Source organism: Plectropomus leopardus, chromosome 1 (genome assembly GCF_008729295.1).
Source record: "Plectropomus leopardus isolate mb chromosome 1, YSFRI_Pleo_2.0, whole genome shotgun sequence".
Lineage (NCBI taxonomy): Eukaryota > Metazoa > Chordata > Actinopteri > Perciformes > Serranidae > Plectropomus > Plectropomus leopardus.
The window spans coordinates 11,581,740-11,601,361 of NC_056463.1; the positions used below are offsets into that span (position 1 = coordinate 11,581,740).

The 19,622-nt window shown below is 38.1% G+C and overlaps 2 protein-coding genes across 2 annotated transcripts; one reads left to right on the forward strand and one right to left on the reverse strand.

Annotated features, from left to right (window-relative positions):
- Window positions 1-1,121: 1,121 nt before the first annotated feature.
- On the reverse strand, window positions 1,122-6,175 carry LOC121942309 (potassium-transporting ATPase subunit beta-like). Its single transcript, XM_042485484.1, has 7 exons — window positions 6,064-6,175; window positions 4,480-4,608; window positions 3,376-3,489; window positions 3,087-3,292; window positions 2,906-2,968; window positions 1,819-1,911; window positions 1,122-1,280 (listed from the first exon to the last, which is right to left on the reverse strand). The coding sequence occupies exons 1-7, from the start codon at window positions 6,173-6,175 to the stop codon at window positions 1,122-1,124; spliced, it is 876 nt and encodes a 291-aa protein (XP_042341418.1).
- A 2,234-nt stretch (window positions 6,176-8,409) lies between these two features.
- On the forward strand, window positions 8,410-16,895 carry grk1a (G protein-coupled receptor kinase 1 a). Its single transcript, XM_042488222.1, has 7 exons — window positions 8,410-9,111; window positions 10,510-10,637; window positions 11,024-11,181; window positions 12,484-12,567; window positions 13,329-13,453; window positions 14,723-14,924; window positions 16,606-16,895. Exons 1-7 carry the CDS (start codon window positions 8,410-8,412, stop codon window positions 16,893-16,895), a joined length of 1,689 nt encoding a protein of 562 aa, XP_042344156.1.
- Window positions 16,896-19,622: the final 2,727 nt, after the last annotated feature.

Genomic DNA, 19,622 nt, shown 5'->3' on the forward strand with positions numbered 1-19,622 from the left:
GTCCGAAACCTCATCATCATCCTATTAGTGGGGCTACTGTATAACCAGTTACAAATATTCTAGAGACTGTAATTGAATATATATATATATATATATATATATATATATATATATATATATATATATATATATATATATATATATATACACATATATATATTCAATATATTCTCTCTCTCTCTCTATATATATCGAATCTAATAAGCTGCAGACTGTTTTTGAATTTTAGAACTGATAGCTTTAGTTTCGTTGATGTAAACTTAAATGATTAAAAATGTACAAAATGCAGTACAGTAATTGCAATATGTTGTAACATTTGAGCGAAAATGCATGTGTGTGAGATGTATTGAGCTGCGAGAGTTTGCAAGGGGACTTTTGATATAGTTATGCTGTTGTTAAATGTGGATCTTACTTATCTCAATTTATGAAGAATGTTTCCCTTTTTTTATTCTTCACTCAATGTGGAGGCAGCGAGATAAACAAACACGGTGACTATTTGATGTGCAAACTTTGTGGGTAAAACATTTATTTAAGTTAAGTTTTGAATGCAGTACTTTTACATGTAATTGAGTACTTTCACTGTGGGATATTATTACTTTAATCTTAGTAATTTTTTACCACTGAAACTAATCATCTGAAACCCTTGAGCTGGTAACTTTGTCAAACACACTTTAGACCAAACAAAACTTGGAATTAGTTTTTATTGAGAAAGACATTTCTGAGATGCATGGCTACATTTGTCAACATGTTCTGCAGTTGTTGTTGTTGTTTTTTTTTTTTTATTCCAAGTCTACCTCAAGAATCTTGGTTTCCCTCTGGCATCCTCACATTTTTGTGTTTACTTTCTTGAGTATGAGAAAAGGTGGAGACTTGCAGACAGATGGTAAGGGTGCATCAGGTTACATATTACATACGTTACAAGATTTTTTTTTTTTTCATGTCAAAGAATTTCATCAAAAAATTATGTTTATGGAGCCCTGCACAGACATTCACAAGTGGGCCCAAACTTTTTAATATAAGTGGTTTGAATGTTGTTAAATAATTTTCATCTGTAGTCACCTGCTCTTTGAAACTGACAGGTTAGTTGTTGTATAATTACAGGTTATCTTCTCTTCTGCTTCTCATTTCACTGCTTTGAGGAGGAAGATGACTTTTCCTTCATAGGGGTCGTGGAAGTTTTCGTAGCTGATCTTCTCAGAGACGACTCTGCACTGGATCTTGGCTTGCTTCTTCCCAACCAGACTGAACCGAACAGCCACCAGTGGGTTGACGTAAGTAGGCTGAAGAAAAGGATGTTTTTGTTTTGTAATTTTTGTTTTTAGGACTATTTGATACAGCTTAAAGGAATAGTTTGAAATTTTGGGGAAAAAAAATCACTTTTCTTGCCAAGAGTAAGATGAGAAGAGTGATATAAAATATTAATGGACAAAATTAATGGACAAAAAAGTTGTTTCCTCTTATTAGGCGACTCATAGTGTTCAGTAGACATCAAGACTGCCATGCCAACATGCATAAATGGCATTTTGACAATTGTAGTTATTTTTTGAGATAATGAAATAATACAACCTTTGTTTTCTCATGACAGCTAGTTAATTGTCTTGTTTCCAAAAGTTAACAAAGCTTGTTTTTTTTCTAGATAAAGTAATTAACTCATCAGGAATTTTTAAAAAAACGTAATACAGCCATTCTCAGCTTCTGTATTTTGGATAATTTTATTAGAGATAAGCACAATATATGTGCCACAAAATTAGTGTCAAATCATGCATGGTTAGTGATAATGACATAAACATAAATAAAAACATGATGACTCTTGCTTACCTGTGCCAGTCTTCCATAGTAAGGGAAGTAAGACTGATCCATAGTACCCCCCGTAGGGAAATACTCGATTTTGGCCACACTGTCTTGTCCGTCCTAAACAAATACACAGAGACACAGGATTTCATCATAATGGGAAACTCCTCCGACTATATTTAATGACAGGTCAGTATACTCATCACAAGTGTTACTCAGCTTGAGAAAACGGCTAAATCATTTTCAAATGTGACTCTGGAGGAGCTTTATCAGGTCAGAGAAAATAACCCTTGGCACAGACAAAACAAATGTATCACAGAAAGTCTGCGCTACAAACTGACATTGTTAAGTTTGACAGATATGAGTGTTTTTGAAAATGTAAGAACCAGTTTTTTGGAGCTTGGTCATGGGCGGATTATGAGACAATGGGCCCCTGGACACAGACCTGAAGAGGCCCTCATCACCTATCCCACAAAGCACCAAGCCACGAAGAGTTTATAGTTTAACATAATTTTGTTGTTGTTTTGCATCTTTTTGTAGCATTACTCATCTCTGTAGTTATGTATCCCTTTTTAGTTGTTTTAAGTTTCTATACAGTTGTTTTGTATCTGTTTGTAGTGTTTTTTTGTCTCTCTTCACATTTATTTTAAGTCTTTATGTGGTTGTAAACCCTTCTTTGTTGTCATTTTGAGTAGCAATTGCAGTTGTTTGCATATCTCTCTGTGGATATACAGTATATCTCTTTTTAGTCATTTTGAATCTCTTTGCACCTATTTGTAGCCATTTTGTTTCTCTCTGTAGTCATTTTGTGTCTCTTTGCAGTTGCTTTTTGTCTCCTTTTGGTCATTTTGAGTCTACTAGGTCAGGGCATGTTTCTTCAAGTGACATTTTCTAAGTAATCAATCCAGAGTTCTGAGTTCTGCTTACACTTTGACTAAAAATCAGCATATCTTTGCCTCTGATGATCCATTATGATCTTAAATGTGTCTCATGGAAAGCTTCAAACTTTAGGGAAGTGCAACATCACCAGATCAGCCCTAAAGATAAAACTTCAGACTCCTTTTTGTTAACGCATGCTGTTAAAAACAGTAGCCTATATGCAATTGTTGCTCACCAGCACAGTGCAGTTGACATACGGGGCGACATTAGTGTGATTAGTGGGCAAGAAGCTGATGATCTGCAGAGACAAAACAGAACATTTATTTATATAATGTGATTTATTCATCTGTTTCTATGTACTGCAAGATCCACATTTTCTGAAAGCTATCTGAGGGATTTTTATGAATTAAACGTACCCGGTTCATCTTAATGATGACACATGGCATGGTGCAGTTGTAGCCAAAGGTTGGGTCTTCAAATCCTGAGCAGGCTCCCAGCATGCTTTGCGTGAAGGGACATGACCACTTGGTGTGGTGAGGGGCGGAGAAGGTGTCCTGGATGAAGTACTTTCCTTTAGTGCAGTTGTAGTTGTTACATTCAAGTTGCTTGGTGTCATTGTAGGCTGAATGGGAGACAGAAAGATTTAGTGTTTTGTGATAAACATGAACAGAACTGTCCAGCAGGATTGAGCAAGTGAATACTAACGCTTCAAGAAGTCATTAAGGATGTTGGTCATCTTCATCCAGCTGGCCTTGTCTGATGTGTTGTAGATGATTTCGACAATTTCCTCCCCGTAAGTATCCGGCCATACCATTACCCCTGAACAGACAAAAAGCTGGTTAACTGAGGTTTAATTTAAAGGAACAGTTCATCCCAAGATCCAAAAATCATATTTTTCTTTTCACCTGTAGTGCTGGTTACCATTCTAGATTGTTTTGGTGTTAGAGTGTGAGTGTTAGCGATATCAGCCACAGAGATGTCTGCCTTCTCTCCGATATAATGAAAATAGATGTCATTCAGCTTGTGGTGCTCAAAGCACCAAAAAAATATATATGAAAAACTCAGCATCAGTGTCTCTCTACAGAAATCATGACCCGGTTACTAAACACAACACACAGACCTTGTTGTGAGCAGTTTTTAATATTAAACTTGTTAAACCTTTTGAGTTTTTTTTACTTTCTGAAAAATATTGTGTTTGTTCTCATCAGTGTCCTACATTTTCTAGGTAACAAGCCCATCCTTTAATGTAGATAGGCCATGTAAGCCCAACAGATGTTACAGAAATGTAATATGACTGCATTAAGTTGCTGTTATCCCTGGGCAAGCAACAGACGCCCCACTTTGAGAAAGTGGTGGATTCAGTCTTGTTTAACGAGTGTAGCTGCCAGGCTGTCTGATAGAAGTCTGTTTCAATGGCTTCTTATTCACTTACTGTAGCAGGCAGCGTGAGCAGTTTGCTGCAGTAACAGCGAGTGGGGAAAGTCTGGGATCCATTACCACTCTGAAGTTTGACATGCTGACCCAGTACTTATGGGACACTTGAGAGTTTATTAAACATATTTGTTTGTTCATTTCGTCACACCACAAGCCAAGTGCCATCTTGTTACATTACTTGTGAGAGGAGGCAGAAATCTTTACGTACGGTATCTCCAACACTCTGCAACTCATACCTGAACAATCTAGATTGATAAATAGTAGTGCAGGTAAGATAAATATTATGTCTTTTTGATTTTGGGGGTAAACTGTGTTTTTAAGTCATCATTGTCATAACTCCTTGTTTTGTTGTTGTTGTTGTTGTCTTTGTTTTACCCGGAGATTTTAACCGGTCTTGGTAGTCTGGAGCGTACGGACACAAGGTGTACATGAGCGTCCAGATGGCCAGAGAGAAGAGGGCCGTCATCACCACGTAGAAGGCCACATAATACAGACTGATGTACACTGTAAAGAAGAGAGGTTACAGTCAGGTTACATGTTTATGGCCTCTGATGTAAAATTACTTTTTTAAAATGTATTTTTTCTGCTGGTTGTATTTATAGTATAGCTATATCTAAAGCTATTTAAGGTAAACACTGGCTTAATGCCAAACACTCATGACACAGGGGAGGGCTTTGAGTGTGGTAACAAAGGTGTGTGTCTACATTTGCAGAGGTCAAGGTGTCCTCTGTCGATATGAGCTCAATTTAATCTGATTGTAAGATCAAACAGAGGGAAAAGACTCTGACACAAAAAGCTTATCACAACAGCAGGCTTATCTCTCTGTCCACGTGCTCCACACATACACACTCACTGTGGTGACATTAAAAGGAGAGAAAATGTCACACAAAACTGTGCATGCTGTGTGTGTGTGTGTGTGTGTGTGTGTGTGTGTGTGTGTGGGTGTTACTGTAGCACGCACACACACACACACAGTAGTGAAATAATTTATGATTTTGTTTCAATCATTTCAAAAATGATTCAAAAACACACAAGCCCATACATAGTGGTGGATAAGTATGTTAAGGGTGCAGGAGGACACTTCACCCTCAGTATTTAGAACGAGTGAATTTGTCCCCCTCAATGAAAAACTGAAAGTAACAGAGGCTTTAACTTAACACATTTAAAGAAAATTATACCATAAACTGATGCAGAAAAAGCACAAACTGCTGCGTAAAAATTTAACCAGTGTTTGATGCTAAAAAAAGTTTTTTACACATATTTGAATGAGCATTGTTGGAGAGAACCTGAGATCTAGAAACTGTATTATTAGTGGCAATTAAAGAACTTATTTATTCAACTAGAAGGTTCTTGTTGTGTTTAAAGTGTTGCTAATTACTAAAGCGGTGTGCACACGGTTAGGTTCATAATAAAATTTAATATTTGTTTTCTTTAAGCCATTTTTCTCTTTTTTAAGGTAACATTTCGATTTACAAGATCTTCCTCAGGCTTCTTGTGGATTAAAGCGTTGCCTTAAAAAAGAGAAAAATGCCTTAAAATGTCATGTTGAGCCTAACTGTGTGCAGACCTCCTTTATGCTCTAGTGATATTTTTTTTGTCTTGCCCCTGAGCATTTCACTCTGTGTGTGTGCACACTTGAGTCCCTCTTCTAAAGTTTTGTAAGGGAAGACAAACACTTGTTCAGTATTATTTTCAATCATTGCTGGTGAGATAGGTATTGCCTAAATGTTTGGTTGCATTGGTTACAAGCAAGTAGATGCTCACCAGCCCGTGAATATATGACACCTATCAGGATATTTTCTTTGCAGTGCTACAAACTGCAGCATCATAAATTACACTTCCTGTCATGTCTTTAATATGGAGACATTGTGCTGTATTATAAGAGGTGTTTCTGCCGCCCTCTGTTTATATTCAAGGTTTATTTAATGTTGCACATGAGGTTAATGATGTGATATTTACCCCATTTCTCTGGTGTTCTCCCCATTAACGTCCCATTGTCTGAGTTCCAGACAAAACGCCCAAAGTCTTCACATCGTTGCCCACAAGTCCTCTTCTCCTTCAAGGCGGCCATGATGAAGCTCTGTGCTGACCAGGATCTGCAGCAGACAACTTTACCTTCTCTTCTTCTTTCCCTCTCTCACAGTAAGTTTCAAATAGTAATTCTCCTCTCTCCTTCCTTCCCTCCCCAAAGAGTTTGAGGCAATTTCAGGATTGTGCTGATGTCTTGTTTGTCTCCTGTCTCATACTTCTTTACAGTGAAAGCTAAAACTCACTCCCTGGACGTCACTCCAGAGTGTGATGCATGTGTTATCTCTTTCTCATTATTTATAGGGCAGAGATAAGGCAGGCATGATGGCGGTAGAGTGGCTGAGGTGGGCCAACAGGTGAACAACGATGTCCTTTACTCTCGAGAGAAACGTGAGGATCACCTTGAACAGCCAGGCAGCTTGGTTACTAATGACAACAGTCAAGGTGAACAACTGCATATAATTTGCCTAAATTTAAACAATCAGTACACTGAAATATAAAACAAAGCTGGTTTGTTTGATTCTGTACCTACCAGGGAGCTAATTTGGGCTTGAGGTATTGTACTTTCCCTAACGGAAAAAACAGAAGAATTATTTAACTGTTAAAATGTTGTGACATATTAGATCAACATTAATAATTTAACCCATGAAGTGTTGAAGAATTCAGAAGTTCCCAGAAGGATGACCAAAATATAATCAAACTGTGATTAAAATCCCAAAAAAAGGCTGAAAATCCTAAAATTTAACAAGCCTAAACTTGCTTGTTTATAAGCCTAAATTTTTGTTTCAAACTTTTTTTGGCATATGTGCCAGGCAAGCACAAGTGGTAAATTCCTCTAATGGCCACTTGAGACTGGTTCAAAAACAGATTAAATCCCCACAGACCACAATGTTAAAATGTCAAACTTTACAGCTGAAATGAATGTGTTTATAGCCTGGTACAAAAAGAAAAAAATGGGTTTTGGTCTCGATGGCTAATTTCAACATTCATGATTATTTCAGCTGTTCGGAGGGTGAATTTTTTTATATTTCACGTTTATATTTAAACGGCACAAATGTATGCATATTTATCAGCAGGCCGCTTTGAGTCTGCCAGTTCTCAATCAGATCTCCCCTCACTCCTCCACAGCTCCAGCCACTTGCCCAAATATGGTCACTTCTGGCTTCAAAACACCAAGATGGCAACAGCTGACATGCCGAACTCGAAGCTTCATAACAGTTGATGGTAGCTACGTCTATTATATTTATACACTATGGGAAAGCAGTTTTATTAAACTGAACCAGAGCCATTGAATAAACACTCTCTTTAAATGGGACCTGACTGAACAAGCAAAAACGGAGTTGGACATGCCCTAAGTGCCCTTGCACTATAGATCGTTTAAATTGAGGCCCTTAGAGTCTGCAGCCATGCTGGCAGCCCTGTGAAGCTGTATGTACACGCAGCAGTGGTTTGACCTGAACTTTAATTTTAACATGCTGATATTTGGCAGGTAGAATGTTTACCAGGTTCACCATTTCACTTTAGTGTGTTAGGATGCTTACATTTGCTAATGAGGACTAAAAACAAAGTACAGCTTGGGGGAAGACTCCAGTTACCTCACAGTTTCAAAGAGAATAATAAGAGATATTGTTGCAGGTTTTGAGACAGAATAGGTGTTTCTGGACTATAAAGAGAAAGATTTAAAACTGGCAAAGTAAGACCAAAAAAGTACAAGACCAACGCTGTGCAGAAGCATGATGTTAACTACTGTGCACACTTTTCTCTCTGCGCCGCTCTCTCTCTCAGCTTCACTGCATTCCTGTCATTACTAGCCCACACATTCATTCATCCCTCCTCCTCTCCTTGCTCTCTCTCGTGTCTCTCCATCATGTTTCCTGCATCTGCTGTGTTCCCTTCTCTTCCTCTACAGCATGCACATGTGTTAGGGCAGGATAAAGCATTACAGTGTTACAGACTGGATAAATCCCTTTGGGAAAAGGTGATGAGTCAGGTAGATCTGCATGTGTGTGACAGGGACTCTCTGGTTTGACGATTGAGGTAAACACTGAGCTCTCTGTGGCTGTCTGCAGCAAGCAGGCAGTCAGATGTCTGATATTTCCTGCTGCTGAAGAGGAAATCCACATCACATTTTGTTGTTATTTTGAATTTAGTCATACATCATTTGCATCTCTGCAACTGTCCTCTTCTTTTTGCTGTCAGGTCATTGGTCGCCTCTACCTTTTTGCTGCATCTTACACATTTCTCTATTCCGCCTCCTCACTTTTCAACTGTGTCACCATGGATATTGGTGGCCTGACGACAGTGGTGGCCAACTCTGCCTACATTTCGGCCCGCGGGAGCTTTGATGGAACTGCCAACCCTGCATCTAACCGAGACAAGAAGTACCACTCACGCCTGAAGCTCCCTCACATCACGGTGTGTGAAGGCTTGCGGGAGACCTTAGATCTGGGCTTCCAGATGGTCTGTGTGGAGCAGCCCATCGGCAAACGTCTCTTCCAGGAGTTCCTAGACTCCAACAAAGAATATAAAGGCCCCTGCCGCCTTTGGAAAGATATTGAGGAATACAACATGTCAGAGGATGAAGATCGAGTCAAGAAAGCAGTCAAGATTTTATCCCGGTACATGGAGCCAGACTCTAAATATTTCTGCCCCTTTCTGTCAGAAAACAGCATCACAAAGGTCAAAGAGAAATACCAAGAAGCTGGGGGCGATCTTTTCAGTGAGACCATGGACAACGTGATGGACTTTCTCAAGGAAGTGCCTTACACTTTCTTCCTGGAGAGTATGTATTTGAAAAGGTTTTTGCAGTGGAAGTGGTTGGAGATGCAACCAATGGAAGAGGATTGGTTTTTGGATTTTCGTGTGCTGGGGAAAGGGGGTTTTGGGGAAGTATCTGCCTGTCAGATGAGAGCCACAGGGAAACTGTACGCCTGCAAAAAGCTCAACAAGAAGAGGCTGAAGAAGAGAAAAGGCTACGAGGTAAGAAAACAACAGCAAGTATTAGTGTTTTAAACATAGCTGTTTGTGGTTGAAATCTGGAAACACGAGTTATGGTCTTATTGTGTCCAGTATCTGGATACTGTACATGACATAACATTGTAATCCCCCCTCTAAACACTCAGTAACTAGATGGAGTATTGCAAACAACGTAAGGCACCTTTGGCTTATATGATTAGTGTTCTTAGCATTAGAGCATTTTGATCTCCTTATAAAGTGCCAATCCTGCTATGTTTATAAATGGAGCAAGTCTAGAGGGGATCTTAATCTGAAACAGAAATAAAATTACCATAACTTTAGATCTAAATGTTGCCAAAATTATCCAGTTTGGTGCTTTGGCAGATTAAACAAAATGTTTGAAGTATAACCCTCTGTGCAGTATTTTTTGATGTTGATATTGCAACACAAACTGATCAAAGTAAAAAAAAGTAAGTAATGCATGTTGGCTCTGTACAAGGTGATTTATATGGGAAAAAGAAGTTTTAGTAAGATGCAGTGGTCACATGATTTTATACCTCATCTTTGTAATGATTTTGTTGTTTATATACTGATGAAACTTAACTAAAATTGTGTATTCACATGCAATCATGTATTTTGGAAAATTACTTATATGACTGGATGTTGCAATGCTGTTGCAGCCAACTCATGTATGACACGTGCTCACAACAGAGTGCTTAAAACACGTAGTCGAGACACCTACCATTACCATAACTGCATCTACAGCTGGGATGAAATTCATCATATTTCAACATATCCACTAAATCACTAAATCACTGATACTTACAGCTCTGGCCCGTGAAAGGATACCAGGTGTCCTGCTGACCATTTTCTTATTCAAAAGGAAAATATACTGATTCATAATAGGAGCTTTTTTGTACTTTGAATGTAAATAAGGTGTCAGAGTGCATTAAAAAGCATCAAAATAGTGCTTATTAAAATAGAAAATAAAATGAAAAGTTATGGGGGTGGTTCCTCTGGACCCCAGAAAGGGGGTCGGGCTAAGCCTCGAATGTCCTCAAATCCAAGAAACGCCTCTGCGTACACCTGACCTGCACGGGGCTGCTTTGACTGGATTTCCTTAAAGATGCATGAAAACAGCAAATGTCAAAAGGTTGAAAACAGAAACTTCACTTATTATATATTTTGATAAATATTATTGTTGTTGTTTATTAAGTGGCCCCTCGCCTCAAATCATTTTGCAAAAGTGGCCCTCGGGCAAGGCAATTTAAGTGTCCCTGTGCTACATAATAACATACAAATGTAACGTAACTGTGGTTTGCAGAAAAGCACAATGCCAACATGTATTCCGACGAATAGGTCGGCTGTAAACACTGTATGTACAGTATGTACTCATATCTGCTGTTCCTTCCTGTCCTGCAGGGGGCGATGGTGGAGAAGAAGATTCTGGCTCGAGTTCACAGCAGATTCATTGTGTCTTTGGCGTACGCCTTCCAGTCAAAAACAGAGTTGTGTCTGGTCATGACCATTATGAATGGAGGCGACTTGAGGTTACATCTCATTCACTCTCACTCACTAGTCACAACTTCTCGATATTTCAGTCCCTCCTTTTGATCCTCTCAGGCTCTGCCAAAAGAATCTACTTCTCAACTCAATATTAAGAATTAATATTTTAACACAGAAATTGCGCATTGAAATTTAGATCTGATATTTATTGTAGTGTGATGTTATGTAACTTAAAAAAATCAGATCATTGATTCACGTTGCCAGCTACCTTATGTTTCTCCACAATCTCTTTATTACAGATTGTTATAAACTCTGCATCGTGGCAGTGTCCTAAATTTCCACATACAGTGTTTATTGCTTGTATAAAGAAAAAAATATAACATATGTATATGTAATCGTTTCAGAATTTACATTTTTCTGGTGCCTCTAGGTATCACATTTATAACGTGGATGAGAACAACCCGGGGTTGGACGAGCCGCGGGCCTGCTACTACGCTGCTCAGATCATCCAGGGCCTGGAGCACCTGCACCAGAAGAGGATCATCTACAGAGACCTCAAACCAGAGAACGTGCTGCTGGATAATCAAGGTCAGACACTCATGCACAAACATAAAGAAAGATATGCAGGTGCAATGCACCACATACTCAATTTTCCATCATACTTAGTATGAATAAAACTTTGTTTGTATGTGATTTTGTACAGAGACGTCGTGTAAAATCCACCAAAAGTCAGAAGACTCATGTTTTAGAGGTCATTATACATTCAAGACACCATATTGATTTTACAGTGAATAATAGTCTGCTTTTTGGACCATTAGAATATTTAATTTTAACAGCAGTTTGACATTTTGGGAAATTTGCTTATTTGCTTTCTTGAGAGTGATATGAGGAGACTGATACCACTCTCACGTTTGTTTGTTGAATATAAAGTTGGAGCCAGAAGCATAAGGTTGGACAAGACTGGAAACCACCTCCCCAGGAAGTGTGCAGGGCTTTGAGGTGGCTACATCTTTTTTGTTTGTTAGAACCCCTGAAAAATGAATTGTTCCATTATCAGAATTTCATCCTCTTGGCCCGATACAATTTGGAAAATCTACTAAAGCTGCATAATTGAACCATTTTATCCCTATTCAAGTTAGCAGGGTGTGAAACGAAGTAGTCGCCTCAGCCAGTGGAAGTCTCTAGTGCGCCTGCTCTATGGGCTGCACAGTGCGGATGCTGCACTGATCATCCAGATCATTTTATATGCAGCAGTTGAATGTTTTTGGCTTTATGCTCAATTGACCAACTTTTATAGGAATGAACAGGTCCTGCCTCCAACACTGTATCCAGGCCTCTTTATACATTTATGGTGGGTGCAGGCCTGATTAACACATTATTTCTCATTTTTTAAAATCTGTATAAAAATCAAGACAACTCGTGGTTTTACAGTGTGACTTTCTGGAGTTTTACAGCCAGGCTAGCTGTATTTATGATTATATACAATTAGCTGGCTCCAGCTTCTTATTAACTCTAAAGACATGAAAGTGTGTGGTCCTTCCTCATATCTTAACGCTCACAAGAAAGAGAATAAGCACATTTCTGAAATATCGAACTATTCGTATAAAACAATACAAATTAATTCCCAACCACTTGTAAACACGTCAAAGGATATAATAGTTATCCTTTTACTGTAATGACATTGAATCTCCTCACATTGACTTAAAAAACTTGTCCTATTCTTGGCCTCCTGAGGTCACACCTACAGTACACACTTCTAACACAAGGACGTCTTTCAGTTATCATGCCACCACAGGTTAACGGCACTGAAGCGTACTGTTGCAGGTCAACATTCGTATCTGTGACGTGCTCGGTTCTTGACATAACTCAGGTGTGTGTTTGTTCTCACAGGTAACGTCCGTATCTCTGACCTTGGTTTAGCTGTGGAGCTGGCTGATGATCAGCTCAAAATCAAGGGTTACGCTGGAACTCCAGGTACAGTAAAAAAAAAACCAAACAACCACACTGACATTTAACTGGTTGCATCCACCCTCACAGCAGGATCTGTAAACAACACACACACCTGAAAAACCCACAGCTACTACCCACAGCTTTGTTTATCTTTCTCACTCTATAATTAATAAACACGACATATATAAACGACAACAAACGGCATTTTATCCTATTTTTATTCTGTTTTTTTTAAATCTATCTACCAATCCCCCTGTTTATTTCCAGATCATGTCCTTGTCACCCTTTAGTATTTTTATTGCAATTTGCAGGACATTTCTTGCATAGTTGCTCATTATGTTATTTCCCATGTTTCTGAGAGAAATATAAACAATTTCCTCTGGGTTATAGGGGTTCAAATGCTGTTGAGCGACATCAGAATGCAGCACAAGAAGACTGATATTGATCCAGGTGTTAAAGGGTTAAATAGAGCAAATATGAGCCCTAAAATATAATCACTGTTTATATCAGCACAAGTATAAACATAGTATAAATGCACATATACTGAATTTTATTATATTTTTATATATCCACAATAACTGTTTGACTTCTCATTGTGTTGACCGCCAAAAAAACCTACATTGAGAGATACTCTTACGGTTTAATTCTGCTCTTTGTTCTCAGTATGTACATTGTGTATTTGTAGTAAGATCTTGGGCTGTGGAAAGGATGTTTGGTTTCTGTATAATCTGTCTTTGTAAATGACAATAAACAAACTTCACTCAAGTCTTTTCTGTCACCTGCAGGTTTTATGGCTCCAGAGCTGCTGAGAGGAGAAGAGTACGATTACTCTGTTGATTACTTCACTCTTGGCGTCACTCTGTACGAGTTCATGGCTGCCAAGGGACCCTTCAGGACCCGAGGAGAGAAGGTACATTTTAGCTGAATTATGAACATTTAGAGCTGCTTTTACATGGGTTTTATGCTTTCAACTTGTTTTTGTTGCTTCGTTTTCTCTGCTTCTTCCCTCAGAGTTGTCTAAGCTACATATTTCTGTCATGTGATATTTTAACCAGCTTTTACTAAACCTGTGTAATAACACAGCAACAGGTTTTTAAGATTTGATAGCTCAACTTTGCCCACCTGTGGCCTAAAGCAGATACTGCTCTGAATCCAAAGGCAAGCAAACGTAGAGACACCACTCTGTGTGAAAAGGAAAAGCACTTGCTGGGCAGTACTAAAACTTTATATCATATTTTAGAAATTAATCATCTATTTCATATTGTAAAATCATGATCTGCAAAATACTTACATGTGACAAATAAATGTCATGGAGTATCTGTAGACCTGAGTAGTAGTATGAAGAAGCATAAAATGTTCCCTTAAAATTGTAGCTAAGTACAGAAGGCTACTTGAGTAAATGCACTTAGTTACTGGATGGATTTTATTGCATGTTTACACATTAAGCTCTTATTAAAAACATAAAGGAACATTCTTAACTTTTTGTTTAGTGATTCTTGATTGCTACAAGTATTTCTTTATTATTGTTATTTAATTTTTTAAAATCATTTTATCTTTACCTCTCTGGAATGTATTACAAAAAAGGAAACTTCATATGGACAGATGTTAGCTAAATCAAAGATGAAGGCAAGACCTTTAAGAGGTCAACGGGACTTTTTGCTCACAGCGTTGCTGGGACACCGATGACCCAACTGTATGGCTATAATTGCTAAACGTTTATTTTGGCTGTTTTAAAAATGTGCATTTGTACATTTAAAAACAATGACATTGTCTGCTTATTAAAATTCAAGCAAATAAAAAACCTTAATTTAAAAAATTAAATAAATATAGAGGGAGAGCAAGAGGAACAGCAAGAGTTAATATGAGAGAATATTAAAAGTTAATATAATATAAAAAATAGGGGAAATGTCCAGGGAATTATATTTACAATTATTATTTTTGCAATTATTATTATTGAGTTTATTTTTTCATTTTTTTAAAAATTTGTTTTAGGTAATTTAAGATAATTTTCTTGTTCTCCCTGTGTTTTTGAAAGAAATCCAGAAGACAATTTGTTCAGGTTCAAAGGGTTAATAGACTTTGAAGAGGAAAGGAGTGAACATGTGTTTAAGTTGGACTTATGTTCACAAGCTGGACTTGTATTTAAGTGAGTCTGTTCTGTTATTTGTGCTGTTTTCAGGTGGAGAATAAGGTGGTGAAGAAACGGATTCTGAATGATCTGGTGATGTATCCAGAGAAGTTCAGTGAGAACGCACGCTCCATCTGCGAGGGTCTGCTGTTCAAAGAGGTCGACAAGAGGCTCGGCTTCAAGAATGGATCATGTGACGACATCAGGGCGCACGCCTTCTTCAGCGAGATCAACTGGAGGAAACTCAACGCAGGTCTGTTTCGTATCATTAAAGTTTCATCATCAGTCACTGTTTGTCTGTTTGCTTCAAATTGCACGGATGCAGTTGACTCTGCACTTCTCTCAGTTTTATTTATTTACAAGGTTTTTAAATATTGCAATATTTTGTACTGATACAGTAGCAGTTTTGAAATCTGGCTTTGAAGAGAGCATAGATACTTTCAGTCAAGTTTTAAATTGTAATGTTTTTTAAGTGAACATGCATGTGTTTGGGAAGTACTGAGCATACAACTGGATAAATGGGACTTGGATTATACAGCATGAGTTGTGTGAGTTTGTAAACAGATGTTTTAATATAGTTTTGCTGTTGTTGAACATGGTCCCCAATCAATCAATAAATCTATATGGTTGCCATTTTCCATGGAGGCATGCAAGAAAAACAAAGTTTCCTCACAAATTGAAGGTAACATGGCATGACTAATTGTTATAAAAATGGTTGTTTTGTGGGTGAAGTATTGCTTGAAGGGATTTGAGTTGATAAAAATCAGTTAAAGAAACAGTTTGCTCGCCAATGTTCACCTAGAAGGGATGGAGGAGGATTTTAGCAATAATGTTTAAATAGTTACTTGCTCTACTAACTGGTTTGAAGTGTTGGCAGATTACTAGACAATGTAAAAGGGCCCCACCACCTCTTCTACACAGGAGCAAGACACATAGACTTTTGGTGGTTTTGCCTCCTTTTTGTTGTATTGCATCTCTTTGTAGTTGTTATGGAGTTTTTTTGTGTTTTTGTGTCTCCATGTGGTTGTTTTGTGTCCTCTTTTTTGTTATCTTGTGTCTGTGGTTTTGCTTGTTTTTGTGGTCATTTTGTGTTGCTTTGCAGTTTCTTTTTTATTTCTTTTTGTCTTTTTGTGTCTCTTTGTGGTCATTTTTAGTCCCTTTTTGGTCAGTACCTCTTTATTTAAGTGACATTTTGCAAATGCAGGCCAGGAGAGGCCCTTGACACTTTGCCCCTTGGCCCAGTAGCTCTGTTCAGTAATCCATCCATGACTTGAATCAGGCCGCACTCGACTTTAGCAATTTAGCAGGATTTCAAGTTTATTGATGACCTCCCTGAGCTACCACCTTATCGTGGTGGAGGGGTTTGCGTGTCCCAGTGATCCGTGGAGCTCAGTTATTGGGGGCTTTATGCCCCTGGTAGGTTCTCCCATGGCAAAAAGGTCCTAGGGGAGGGACCAGACAAAGTGTAGCTCACCAGACCCCTTATGAATGGTCCAAAGTTTCCCTCGCCCGGATGCGGGTCACCAGCCCCCCCCCCCCGGAGCCAGGCATGGGGGTGGGGCTCGATTGCAAGTAAGTCAGACTCGTTTCCAGTGAGGGTTGGACTCCGCCAGTGCTGCCCTTTGTCACCGCCGTCACTGCCCTTTGTCTGTTCAAAACTTTTATGGACAGAATTTCTAGGTGCAGCCAAGGCATTCTTTCAGAGCCGGTCCATTTATGAGTCTAATTCTCGTTGGATAATTCACAGAAATTCTTCTTAGTTAGTTTTTCCTCGTAAAGCACCCTGATGGAGGCATTGGCCTGAAACCTTTGGCGTAATAAAAAGTCGTTTCTAAGAGCGAGTCAGTTAGTGTTGAGTTGATTTCTACTTCACAGTTGATAGTGAGTTAAAGCTCAAGAGGTCGAATGTCCATTCAACACTTGTGTCTCCTCAGGGATCCTCCCACCCCCTTTTGTGCCAGACTCAAAGACAGTTTATGCCAAGAACGTTGACGACGTTGGGGCCTTCTCCACTGTGAAAGGCGTCCAGCTGGAGGACAAAGACAATGATTTTTTCAATGAGTTTGCCTCAGGGAACATCTCCATCCCCTGGCAGGAGGAGATGATTGAGATGGGGATCTATAGCGAGCTCACAATCTGGGGAGTTGACGGTGGTTTGCCCAACGATCTGCGACGTGAATCCATCCTGGAGCAGCCCAAGTCCTCCACCTGCATCGTGTCGTAAGAGGCCACGATGACCACAGCAAAACACCTGCTAACTCCTTTCACAATACATTTAAAGCTTTGGACTCTGAGCATGTTGGTTTGATTCTTTACAAAACATGGGGAAAAGGCAATGAGCAACTTGGCAAGAAATGCCCCACAAATTTCAAAAAATTAGTAAAAAATTTAATTAAGAATTTAAAAAAACTCTAGGCAAAAATGTCCAGAAAACTTCATTTATAATGATCATAATTTTATATGTTGAAATTTTGGTACACATTATTATATTATACTTATTCTTAAGCACATTTTTCAGGTAATTTCCTTGTTTGTTTTTGACTTTCCTTTTGTGTGATTTATTTTTGGATAATTTTTTTTTACTAAATTACTATTTATGAAAGAAATCTAGCCAATATGCTCAGGTTTTTAAGGGTCACTGGATGATTTCACATGAACTGTTTCTTTCTGAAGCACTTTTTGTACAAAACTTCAGAGCACTGTAGTGATTAGGCTGAGTTTGGAGGCGATTGCATGACTTTAATTGCAATCTCTACAATAGATAAAGAGTTATTACCTGCACTTTTTCTTCTTCTTTTTTTTTTTTTTTTTTTTACTTTTAGCCATTTTCTATAAAATCATGTTGTTTCAATGTGGACTACCACTGGTTTTTGGTTTTTGTTCTACACTTGTCTGTTTCTTATGTTCCACAGTTGGATTTTTTTTGAGGAGGAATGAACAATTATCATGTGCATGCTCCATGTGACAACTTTAAGAGAAAAAGAACATTTCTGTTTCCTACCATTTTTGTTTGTTTCTCTCTTTGCTTCTCCACTTTATCATAATCATTTTGCAGCTTCATATATTCTGTGTGTGTTAGGACTTTCTGCTGTTTCTTTTAATTCTTATTTGTTACATTTGTTTTTGTTTTTGTTTTGTTTTTTGCATTTAATACTTTTTACTTTCAATATATTTCCCTGTAATCACATTTGCTTTGTTCAACCTTATTCAACAGTACGTCGAGTTTAATACTACTAAGTTTTTATTCTTCTTCTTGTCTCCAGTCTTGTCAGAGTCTTTGCACATGGCTCAAAACCTGTCCCTATATGGTGTTTATTGGGATTTACCTGTGCTAACAGGTGATTTATAATCAAGCGGGATTCATCATTAAGCACACCTGGTCAGAGCAGATTTTGGTGCTTAAGAACATTTGGTGTATCTTTGCATCTTTGGTGAATTATTTTCCTTCACTCACCAGACAATTAATAGCAAATATTAGAGATATCTAAGAGGATGTTGCTGCATGAGGCCCCTTGTGTTGCTGGTGATTTTACAAATCAGGATCTTTGCACCCAATCCATATGGAAATATACAGGTGCAGCTGAAATGATTAGTTGGTTAATTCAAAAATTAATTGGCAAATATTTTGATAACTGTTTAAGTCATTTTTCATGCAAAAACTTTTCATGGTTCCAGCTTCAGAAATGTAAGTATTTGCTGCTTTCTCCTTTAATCATTGCAAAAATACATAATAATCAATTTTAATGATGTATTAAATTTGTTTATTTATGCATTTAGTACTTTTAGTACTTGAATACATTTTTTCCTGATTCTACTTGTACATAACTGTAGCATTCCCAATGTAGGACTTTTGCTAGTCACAGAGTATATTTACAATGTAGTATTGGTCTTTTTACTTTCGATAGATAGATAGATTTATATATAAGACACTAAATAATAGTATAAACTGGTATGTGGTTTGTTTTTCAAGTGTTGGCTGATAGAGGGCGCTGTTAAATCACATTACAGTTTTTCCTCCAAATCAACGCTGCAGCATGATCAGTCAGATTGTACAACATTCAAAACACACAAAATCTCACTTTACTCACCTCTCTGTTATAGAGCAGAGTAAAACCACGGGTCTGTATTGTAATTTTTTCAACAAGAATCCTGTATTAGAGCTTAGCTACATAAAACTTAACCTGTGTAAGAGAGATAATTGAATAATTTATCACTGAGGTGAACACAGAGAGCTGATTGGTCTCTTTCTCTCTCTCTCTGTTTCTCTCTCTCTCTTTCTTTCTCAGGTTTCAAGAAAAGTTGAACTCGTCGGAGCTCAGAATCACCTGCTAAATTTACATAAAATTGCGCTCTTATTTATCATAAACATGTTTGGATTTTAACACAAAGAAGCATCTGACTCGCAGCTTGTTGCCTGTGGAAGACCGAGGAGCCTTTTAATCAACAGGGATTAATACCAAAACACTAAAAGCGTCCCTTCAACTGATTGATCTTCTCTTTAAAAAATCATTTTTAGTGATAATTCATCCGGACTGAGTCAAAATGCAGCAGCCTGAAACCCAGCAGACAGCTCAGACAGCAGCGACAGAGATCCTGGATCCAGAAGGTACAGACAAGTTTCATCCTAAAGTCCTTCTAATCTGCATGAAGATGCAAGTAACATTTTTAACATCATACAACAACATAGTGTGCCTTATTTAAATGCACAGTAAACGTGTGTACATGCGTGGGCAAAAAGGTCTCCACAACACAGGGTTAATTTAATTCTCAGGTTTCTTCTTTTAGATGGGAACACACACTTAAACTGCTTTTCCCACAGCCCATCTACATAAGTACATAGACTCAAGTACTGTACTTCAACATGTACTGAGTATCTGCATATTGTGGCTTACTGTTTTATTTTTTTTAAAGTGCTTTTATATTCATCTGAGCCTTAGTCAGTGCTGGAATG